This window comes from Dendrobates tinctorius, unplaced genomic scaffold (assembly GCF_039654945.1).
Source record: "Dendrobates tinctorius isolate UK_male_01 unplaced genomic scaffold, ASM3965494v1 ptg000226l, whole genome shotgun sequence".
In the NCBI taxonomy this organism is placed as follows: domain Eukaryota; kingdom Metazoa; phylum Chordata; class Amphibia; order Anura; family Dendrobatidae; genus Dendrobates; species Dendrobates tinctorius.
In genome coordinates, this window is record NW_027361893.1 from 6,462,501 (window position 1) to 6,473,975 (window position 11,475).

The 11,475-nt window shown below is 40.7% G+C and overlaps 1 protein-coding gene across 1 annotated transcript in view; it reads right to left on the minus strand.

Annotated features, from left to right (window-relative positions):
• LOC141059246 (uncharacterized) overlaps window positions 1-5,941 on the minus strand; it is a 107,761-nt gene extending 101,820 nt beyond the window's left edge. The window contains 6 exon segments of the mRNA XM_073555553.1: window positions 1,094-1,254; window positions 4,774-4,864; window positions 5,063-5,160; window positions 5,244-5,367; window positions 5,451-5,630; window positions 5,760-5,941. Of these exon segments, the coding sequence (XP_073411654.1) occupies window positions 1,094-1,254; window positions 4,774-4,864; window positions 5,063-5,160; window positions 5,244-5,367; window positions 5,451-5,630; window positions 5,760-5,837 (732 nt within the window). The 5' untranslated portion in view covers window positions 5,838-5,941.
• Window positions 5,942-11,475: the final 5,534 nt, after the last annotated feature.

Genomic DNA, 11,475 nt, shown 5'->3' on the forward strand with positions numbered 1-11,475 from the left:
CAGGAGGAAAAACACAATAATTATACGGGTTTTCACATACTTTCTATTCCTGACACTGGAGTGGCTTATAATGAAAGTATATAGTTTAAAGTCTGGGGTCTGCCAATATGTGGCTAGTTTTCTGACTGTTTCAGATAACATGATACATGATGTTAGAGTTTTCTTCATCTAGTCTCGCTTGAATATAGGTCAATATTAAATAGTTTCGTTATGAGTAGCCTTTGGTGAGGTCAATGAAACCCGTAGACATGAGAGGCTTGGAGAGTGAGTGTGTTTACGTCACCTCACCCTATATACTTAGACGTGTGGTGTATGTTTCATCTATTAGTCACCTTCTGACTAACCTTCAGGGGGTGGATTATGGGTATAGTTTTACATTTGAAATGAATAAAGTTTAAGTTATATCCTTTTGTCATTCCTCATGTTTGCTGACAAGAGGTAACCCATTTAAGAAGATCCAATTTAGGTTAAAACTATTCCAACATTATGAACATAAAAAAGGCTTCTCCCCTATGTGACATCTCTGATGTTTAATAGTTAATTTCCAAGTAAAATACTTCCCACATTAAGAAAATGAAAAAGGCTTCTCCTGTGTGTGACTACTCTGATGTTTAACAAGATGCTCTTTCCGGTTAAAACATTTCCCACATTCTGAACATGAAAAAGGCTTCTCCCCTCTGTGAGATCTCTGGTGGCTATCAAGATGCCCTTTCTGGTTAAAACATTTCCCACATTCTGAACATGCAAAAGGCTTCTCCCCTCTGTGAGTTCTCTGGTGGCTTTCAAAAGTTGTTTTCCATCCAAATCATTTCCCACATTCTGAACATGAAAAAGGCTTCTCCCCTCTGTGAGATCTCTGGTGGTTATCAAGATGCCCTTTCTGGTTAAAACATTTCCCACATTCTGAACATGAAAAAGGCTTCTCCCCTCTGTGAGTTCTCTGGTGAGCAACAAAATGTGATTTCCATTTAAAATATTTCCCACATTCTGCACATGAAAAGGACTTCTCTGCTTTAGGAGCAGTTTGTGTTTTAATGCCTCTTTTGTGACTTTGATTTTCCTTAGGAGTCGGTAATGAATCAGAAGATGGGACCTGTTTAATAGGATCAGATGACAGATCTTTGCTGTGAATGGATGATGGTATATCTGGAGTAACAGCAATCACTTCAGTTGTATCTTGTAGGATATCAAGATCGTCAGATTTAAAAATTGAAGATGTCAGCTGTCCCTCTGATTTCCTGGTACAGTCATCAACTAAGATAAAAAAAAAATAATTATTTTGTAATAAAATATCCTTGAGTTTTATTTTTTGAACATTTCTACTTAAACTGTCCATAAAAATGGCAAGCTATGTAAAAAACGTTATTTACCAAGACAATGACAGTTCACAGTCCAATAGAAAACATTGTCGGATGAACCAGTAGTGTGTGGTGATCAACTGTTTGTTCATTCTGCCTCCCAAATATAGAATTATAAGAAACCAATCAATATTATGTAGGCAAAAATAATACCAATTCTCTCACAGTTCCCATTCAGGTCCATCGTCTGTCAATGGAAAAACAGAGGTTCCCACACTATTAGTGGCTCAAAGGCTGTTGAAGAGCATCAAGGTTTCTAGAAACCAATCCAGCAAAATCCGCTCTCACTTCTGAGCCTTGCAGTGTGCTCAAACAACATATAGGATCCCTGTATTTAGCAATATTATAGTGAGAAGAATCCACCTAATTTATGGTGTGTGTCTCCTGGAGCACAATCTGGGCACTATGTGTTGGGTAATAAAATGGCAAATGTGTATTTTTCACTCTCCAACATGTTAATTTCCAGAAAGTGGCTGTGGAGTCAAAATATTCACCTCTCCTATAGATTATAACCCCCAGTGAATTAATTTATAAAGGATTTATTTATTTATGAGGATTTCGACTATTCTGGTTTTCTGTCATTTAGTTATATTAGGGCTCCTGCATATGGTGTTTCCAATCTCATCTGGGATCTGTTCCTGCTGTCCAGCTGGAGTAATCTGCTCCCTACTTCAGTCAATGGGAAAGTACCACACCCTACTAAAGCTTAAAGCATATCACCGGATTCTGCTAGATACAGCGTTGTTCTCCTTTGGTTCAGTCCTCTGTGATCAGCTCAAGGCATGTGTATTTCCTGTTGTGACAGTGGCCCGTTTACTGACTACTCTTGTGTCTTCTGATTCTGTATTCTGTCCTTCTGGTTCTGACCCAGCTACCGGACTATTCTTCTTGCCATCTAATACCACAGAATAGCAGGTAACACCATGGTCCAAGCCTAGGGGTTCCCTGTGTAAGTACATGTGCATTTAAGGATGTTAAAGGGCGATGAGCAAGGCAATCCTTGGGATATGGAAAGCAGAGAAGATAGTGCCAAGCATGTTCATGGTGGACATCTTTTCAGCTGCCAGGTGACCCAATACATTGTGTCTGCCAACTATTCCAGCTAGATCTGCATTCAAATAGCTAAATGGCGCTCCTTCCCTTCTGAACACTGCCATGTGCCCAGACAGTAGTGTGCAATCGTATGTAGGGTATTGACACACGTCAGATTTTAAAAATGGGGCCTGATTAGGAACACAAAACTGGCTGCGGGAAGAGGATAAATCAGAGTATTTTGGACACTAATTACTGTAATCAAAAACTGAGTATAGACAATAACATCTACTGAAATGATCAAACCCAACAGTCTTCATCAGTAATAAATGAGTAACTAGTGGTGAAACCTCTCTGGGGTAATTAGCGTATGGGGCCCAGTGACTTCACAATCTAAACTATCGTAAGGGCCGATATTTTCTGTCAGATGAGTTTCAAGAAGAAATATTACACATTTAAAGAGAACTGTGTATAATAGTGCAGAGCTGTGATATCTTAAAGGGAACCTGTCAGCAGGATTGTGCACAGTAACCTACAGACACTGTCAGGACGGCGCCGTTATACTGATTACAATGATACCTTGGTAGATGAAATCAGTCTTGTGGTTGTTGTTTAATCTGAATTTGTAGTTTTCAGTTTATGAGATTCTTGTGCTCTGGGGCGGGGCTGTGGGCGGGGCTTTATGTGGTGCTCTGCTTACATATGCATCTGTATTGGCTTTTGACAGGTTACTGATCCCTCAGTAACCTGCTCCGCATTTTTACATAATTCATATATAATATTGTGAGGCTTAGAAAAAAAATTACATCCAGCAAAATGTCACCATTAAACAACAACCACAAGACGGATTTCATCACCAGATATCAATGTAATCAGTATAATGGCGCTGACCTGACACTATGTGTAGGTTGCTGTGTACAATCCTGCTGAAGGGTTCACCTTAAATTTAGATCTAAGGCAATGGAGAGCTTTTATTTACAGTAAGACTCTTATGCATTTGGAAAAAGCGATGGAGAGATTTTTTTAAGACTATCAGAGAGTTACAGACTCACATAAGTGACGCAGAACAATCCCACCACAATCACACTATCACACAGAATGAACAGGTAAAAAAAAAAACCCAAAAAAAAAACATAGAATAAAAATGCTACATCCCCAACAACTTAGGCATGAGGGGAGAACTCCAACAGTAAACCGGAGTTGCACTCATTTATGATGGACCATTGGAGCCACTATGAGTCCTGAGCCCATCAGCCATGCACAGCTTAGAGATATATCATGGCACAGGTGTAATGGTTTTCCTGTAGTTTATCACAATCCTCCTTGAAATTAGTTTTAATACAAATTGAAAAGTCAGGATAAAGGGAAACTCTGTTGTTATTGTACAGAAATTCACACTTGGCCTCACTGCACATTTAATGATGTCGATCATAAAAGCTAAGTTTGGCCAGAAAGACTGGACCTGGCCTTGTAGGGACCATATGAGACATTCAGCAGCACAGGAGGGAGAGAAGGGAGATTCATCCAATAAGATATCAGGGATCTAGGAAGCCAACAGCATCATTACCCTCCGCTTTCTCTTACAGACCGATCATAATACTTTTCTTCAAGTGATTTTCTAACTTGTCAGCAGATCCTACATACACTGTCATTTGGCTTTGTAGTTTACACACCTGGGCAGGTAACGGTCAGCGTCTTCTAATCTCAGGGGGTAGGTGGATCCTCCAGGTGATAAGTTCTATAGAAAAGGGCTTTCAATACCAAAGGTCATTTGAATAGTTTTGAGTGGAGGAGAATGTTGTGGTCTAGAGGCAAAATGGTGATCTCATGATTGTGACACGGTCAGAAGACACCACCGACATAGCAGCCACAGACATTGACTGAGAAGAATCTTAATGCAGGATTGAATGTGTTGCATGGATTTATGTCTTTTTACATCAATTAAGGAATTTGCACCCCAGACCTTGCGGGGCCATCACAACACAGAACTCAGACCCCAATCAGAGGACAATAAAACATTATTATTATTATCTATGAACTGTTCCAATATTTATGGCCACAACTGTTTATCACTCTCTTATAATGATAGCTCTGCTTCACGTCTCTTGTCTTATCTATTGCATTATTTCTTTGTGTGCTGTGTTGTGTATAAATATGTGATTCTTCAGATTTTGTATTATTCTATGCCTGATGAAAAGACCTGAGTAGTCTAGAAAGCTTGCAATTTGTTACCATCTTTTCAGTTAGCCATTAAAAGGTATCAACCACTGAGGACTCTCAATTCTAAATGTATTTCTCTCTACTGGCTAACACGGTACAAAGATACATATCTTTCCTGTGAGAAGAATCTGTGACTTCTCTGCATTTAGTGGTTACTACTCACCTGGGTAGTCATATGTAGGAATCTCCTCTTTACACCTCTCATCACCCCTCACATATGTCTCTGTAGTATTAATATGGGTCAGATCTTCACCCTGAAACAAATATTGTAAAAGTCACAGACAGATGGAGAAGTCACATCTATGATCAGCTCTAATCCTGCCATCTCCACCGTTCTCATTACACAAGTATAAAACATATAATACTGGTGGATAAAACAAGACTGAGCACAAGACCTTCACAGCCGTCTACACATCATAGGGGAGGTCTCATGACACCTTCTCTCCATCTACCTGATGATCCTGAGGAGCATGGGGATCTTCTTGTTTACAGTCTTGTGGAAGAAGAGGACAGGGACATCTCTCTGGTGTTGTCCTCTTACTGGATAGAACTGGAGGAAACACATGCAGGGACTGAATTCATTCTTTACATACAGATAATTATAGGCCGTGTGTATTTAGTCCTGTCTATTACCTGGTGATGTGAGGGGCTGGGGAACCTCCGTCATGACGTCCTTGTACAGATCTTTGTGTCCTTCTAAATACTCCCACTCCTCCATGGAGAAATAGACGGCGACATCCTGACACCTTATAGGAACCTGACACATACAATGATGCCATCATACCCCCGATCCCTTCATAGCGTTACTGTGTAATGTCCCAGCATTCCCAGCAGTGTCACCTCTCCAGTCAGCAGCTCAATCATCTTGTGGATGAGTTCTAGGATCTTCTGGTCATTGATGTCCTCATGTATCAGGGGGTGAGGTGGAGGCCCAGTGATTGGGCTCAGGGGTCTTCCCCATCCCTCAGACACAGGGTCCTGACAGCGCTCACTAGAGGTCTTTTTCACTACTGTGTAATCCTGGTTATGGAGAGACACATTAATAAATCTCACTACACACATTCCCAGAGTCCTCACCTCTCCAGTTCTGTCCATATGTTATTCCCATAGATAAGAATGATGTAATGTGACGGCATCAGAATCTCTCACCTCTCCAGTAAGCCGGAGGAGGATCTCTAGGGTGAGGTGTAATATCCTCTCGGCCATCTTGTCTCTGTCCATATCCATCTTTGATGGGTAAATCAGGAAAATTCTCTTTTGTAGAAGATCTTCACTGAGAGGATCCGATATTGTAGAGACCTGAATGAGAAGATGAGCCGATGTAACATCATAAAAATCCTGTGTAATAATACAATTACTGGAGATAATAAGGGAAACATATGAGGAGATTATTTTACAGTATTTAGTTTTCTTCTTTACATCTACTAATAAAACCTATATATTTAGGCCACAGACAACAAGCAGTTTCTTCCTCGGAGTCGGCAGCTGAATACGTTTCTCATAGACTCATCTTCCATAACGCTAATTCTCGTCTCATTTACCGACACTGGAATCGGCATTAGTAATACTGCAGGAGATATTCATTACACGTGACAGGAGAAATAACTACTTCATGATGAGGACGACATCTTCATCTTCTACTACGGCTCTAGAAACATATTTGGCCAGAGTCCGTCACTGACTCCATCCCCACCGGCCGTCTATATGAAGGTTTCCCGTCTTCCCCGCACTGGAATCTTCTATCATGTTAGATCTCAGCTCTGATTCACACACAGAAGTTTGAGGCTTTTATAAAAGGTTTTCTTGTTTCCACAAGCACAAAGGACAGAAATGATCTGATCCCAAAGTCTCCATGTACTGTGTTTTATGGGGTTTATTTCTGGCCTTAGGCTTTCCTATATTGCAAGAAAACACCAGAAAAAAACAGATATTAAAATGTTTCTAAAGAAAATTGACTCCAACAATTCTTGTACGAAGAAGAAAACATGGGAAAAGCAGAATACACATTTTATTTTTTCACACAATAAACAATTGTTTAAAAAAAATGAACTCTTTTGGGCCCCAGAACATAGATGTACACCGCAGGGACGGCACAGGTGTGGCTGCAACAAAAACCCTGGCAGTTTACCTACTTGTGCTGCCAAAGCAAATATGGCATCTAAGACATACTTCCCAACCTTTGAAGAAGGGAAAGAGGGAAAAAGGTTGCATCGAGCCGTGGCAAATTTTAGGCCACGCCTGACCACACCCATTTCCAACTAGTCACACCCTTGTTCATGCTCCAACCACACCCATTTAGCACTGCTGATCACACTGACTGGTACTGAGGGCACAGTGGCTGGTACTGTGGGCACACTGACTGGTACTGAAGAGAAGGAAAGAACAGCGGGGGAAAGAAAGAACAGAGGGGGAAAGAAAGAACAGAGGGGGAAAGAAAGAACAGAGGGGGAAAGAAAGAACAGAGGGGGAAAGAAAGAACAGAGGGGGGAAGAAAGAACAGAGGGGGAAAGAAAGAACAGAGAAAAAAGACCAGAGAAAAAGAAAGAGGGGACAGAAAAAAAGAACAGAGAGAGAAAAAAAAAAGAAAGAGGGGAAAGAAAGAAAGGACAGAGGGAGAGAGAAAGAGAAGGGAAAGAAAGAATAGAGAGAAAGAAAGAAATAGGAAAGAAAGAAAGAGGAAAGAAAGAACAGAGGGAGAGAGAAAGAAAGAAAAAGAAAGAAAGAGGAAAGAAAGAACACGGAAGGATAAAGAAAGAAAGAAAGAAAGAGAGAGAAAGAAAGAGGGGAAAGAAAGAACAGAGAAAGAAAGAAAGGGGAAAGAAAATAGAAAGGGAGAAAGAGGGGAAAGAAAGAACAGAGAAAAAAAGAACAGAGAAATAGGGGACAGAAAAAAAGAGGGGAAAGCAAGAAGGAACAGAGAGAAAGAAAGGGAAAAGAAATAAAGAACAGAAGGAGAGAGTCAGAAAGAGGGGAAAGAAAGAACAGAGATAAAGAATGAAAGAGAAAGAACAGAAAGAAAGAGCGAGAATGAAAGAAAGAACAGAGAGAAAGAAATAAAGAGAAAGAAAGAGGGGAAAGAAAGAACAGAGAGAGAAAGATTCTATAAAGATACTATAGCAGCCCGGCTCCCATTGCAGTGCCCACCAGAGCCTCCCAGTGCAGGACATATCATGATCCGCTCACATGGCCGACATCCCCTAGTCCAAGGCGATCCCGCTGTCCGCGATGTTGGAGGAGGACACAGTGATGGATCTGAAGCATACCCTGAAGAGCCTCCATGGTTCCGTCACAATCTCCTCCTGAAATTATCTAAATTCCGGTCAGCTTCTAGCTCGTCACATCCGGGTGCACGTCACTTGCGAATTCTAAAGTGCTCCTCGGGGCTCCGTCATGTACTCTTGTGTCAGTGGGAAAAGTATCGAATAATATCATATAAAAGGAACAAATACCACCTCACCATGTCCAGACCACATATTACCACCACATGGTGACCAATAATACGACATACAAGGAACAATTACAGTCACACCATGGCCGGACAATATATTACCACCACATAGTGACTGAATACTACAATACTGATCAGTAATAAAAATACACTATACTAATATCACCATAAGTGCCATTATACACAGGAGATCTGTACTTAGTATGCAATGTCTGTGCACAGGTAATACAGTTGTTACACCCGGTTCCCGTCCTGGCGCTGCGCCCAGGTCTGCCGCTGTTACACCTGGCGCTGCATCCAGGCCTGCCGCTGCTCTCCGTTCTGGGCACTCACCTCTAGCCTCTCATGCTGCTGCTCAGCGTTCTGTCCTCCCTCCTGCCTCCTCCTGGCGTCCTGTGAGGAGATCTGCAGCTAAGACTATTAGGGCACACCCGCCCGCTCTCTTGCCTTCTTAAAGGGGCTGCATGCATTATTCAAAAAAACAATTAACCAATGGCAGGGCACTGGCTGCTATTTCTGGCCTCTCCTCCATAGGGAGAGCGCTGGAGCAATGAGAACAGTTGTGGCCAAAAGTATTGACACCCCTGCAATTTTGTCAGATAATACTCAGTTTCTTCCTGAAAATGATTGCAATCACAAATTCTTTGGTATTATCTTCATTTCATTTGTCTTAAATGAAAAAAACAAAAAAACCCACAAAACTCCAAAAATGGGCCAGACAAAAGTATTGGCATCCTCAGCCTAATACTTGGTTGCACAACCTTTAGCCAAAATAACTGCGACCAACCGCTTCCGGTAACCATCAATGAGTAACCATCAATGAGTGTCTTACAATGCTCTGCTGGAATTTTAGACCATTCTACTTTGGCAAACTGCTCCAGGTCCCTGATATTAGAAGGGTGCCTTCTCCAAACTGCCATTTTTAGATCTCTCCACAGGTGTTCTATGGGATTCAGGTCTGGACTCATTGCTGGCCATCTTAGAAGTCTCCAGTGCTTTCTCTCAAACCATTTTCTAGTGCTTTTTGAAGTGTGCTTTGGGTCATTGTCTTACTGGAAGACCCATGACCTCTGAGGGAGACCCAGCTTTATTATGCTGCAATATTTGTTGGTAGTCTTCAGACTTCATAATGCCATGCACACGGTCAAGCAGTCCAGTGCCAGAGGCAGCAAAGCAACCCCAAAACATCAGGCAACCTCTGCCATGTTTGACTGTAGGGACCGTGTTCTTTTCTTTGAATGCCTCTTTTTTTCTCCTAAGAAGTGGGGTCTTCCTGGGTCTCCTACCATACAGTCCCTTTTCATTCAGACGCCGACGGATAGTACGGGTTGACACTGTTGTACCCTCGGACTGCAGGGCAGCTTGAACTTGTTTGGATGTTAGTCGAGGTTCTTTATCCAACATCCGCACAATCTTGCGTTAAAATCTCTTGTCAATTTTTCTTTTCCGTCCACATCTAGGGAGGTTAGCCACAGTGCCATGGGCTTTAAACTTCTTGATGACACTGCGCACGGTAGACACAGGAACATTCAGGTCTTTGGAGATGGACTTGTTGCCTTGAGATTGCTCATGCTTCCTCACAATTTGGTTTCTCAAGTCCTCAGACAGTTCTTTGGTCTTCTTTCTTTTCTCCATGCTCAATGTGGTACGCACAAGGACACAGGACAGAGGTTGAGTCAACTTTAATCCATGTCAACTGGCTGCAAGTGTGATTTAGTTATTGCCAACACCTGTTAGGTGCCACAGGTAAGTTACAGGTTCTGTTAATTACACAAATTAGAGAAGCATCACATGATTTTTCCAACAGTGCCAATACTTTTGTCCACCCTCTTTTTTATGTTTGGTGTGGAATTATATCCAATTTGGCTTTAGGACAATTCTTTTTGTGTTTTTTCATTTAACCCCTTAACGACCATGCCATTTTGTAGGTTAAAGACCAGGCCTTAATTTTGAAATCAGACCACTGTCACTTTATGTGGTTATAACTCTGGAACGCTTCAACGTATCCCACTGATTCTGAGAATGTTTTTTCGTGACATATTGTACTTCATGTTAGTGGTAAAGTTTCTTCGATATGACTTGCGTTTATTTATGAAAAAAACGGAAATATGGCAAAAAATTTTAAAATTTTGCAATTTTCAAACTTTTAATTTTTATGCCTTTAAATCAGAGAGATATGTCACAAAAAATAGTTAATAAATAACATTTCCCACATGTCTACTTTACATCAGCAAATTTTGGAACCAAAAATTTTTTTTTGTTAGGAAGTTATAAGGGTTAGAAGTTGACCAGCGATTTCTCATTTTTCCAACAAAATTTACAAAAATTTAATTTTTTTTTTTTTTTTTTTTTTAAAAACTGCACCCTCAAGGTGTTCAAAACCACATTCAGGAAGTTTATTAACCGTTTAGGTACTTCAAAAGAATTGAAGCAATGTGTAAAGAAAAAAAATGAACATTTAACTTTTTTCCCAAAAATTTTTATTTGGACGCAATTTTTTTTTATTTTGTCAAGGGTATCAGGAGAAAATGAACCACAATAATTGTTGTGCAATTTCTCCTGAGTACACTGATACCCCATGTGTGGAGGAAGAGCACTCTTTAAGTGCACGGCAGTGCTCAGAAGGGAAGGAGCATCGTTTGAGATTTTGTCGTGTTTGGAGAGCCCTTGATGTACCTAAACAGTGGAAACCCCCCACAAGTGACCCCATTGGAAACTAGACCCCCAAGGAACTTATCTAAATGTGTGTTGAGCACTTTGAACCCCCAAGGGCTTCACAGAAGGTTATATGGTAGAGCTGTAAAATTGAAAAATCATATTTTTTCCACAAAAATGATCTTCAATGAGCTATAATTTTTCCATATTTCGGCCGACAGAGTCATGTGAGTGCTTGATTTTTGCGGGAAGAGCTGACGTGTTTATTGGTACCATTTTCGGGCACATAACTTTTTTGATCGCTTTCTATTCTGATTTTTCAGTGCATTTTTTGAATGAACAAAAACCAGCAATTTAGGAATGGTTTTTTATTTCCCCCTCCGTTCCGCATGTGGTAAAATTAGTACGGCAGCTTTATTCTTCGGGTCACTATGATTACAGCAATACCTCATTTACGTCGTTTTTTTATGTTTTGGTGTTTTTTACACAATAAAAACTTTTATAGAAAAAATATTTTTGCATCACTTTATTCTGTGAGCTATAACTTTTGTATTTTTTTGCTGATGATGCTGTATGGCAGCTCGTTTTTTTGCGGGACAAAATGACGTTTTCAGCGGTACCATGGTTACTTATATCCGTCTTTTTGATCGCGTGTTATTGCACTTTTTCCAAGCGGTATGATGATACTGCTTGAAAAAAGTATAATTTGCTACTTTGTGGTTTTTTTTTTACGGCGTTCACTGAACGGGTTAACTAGGGTGA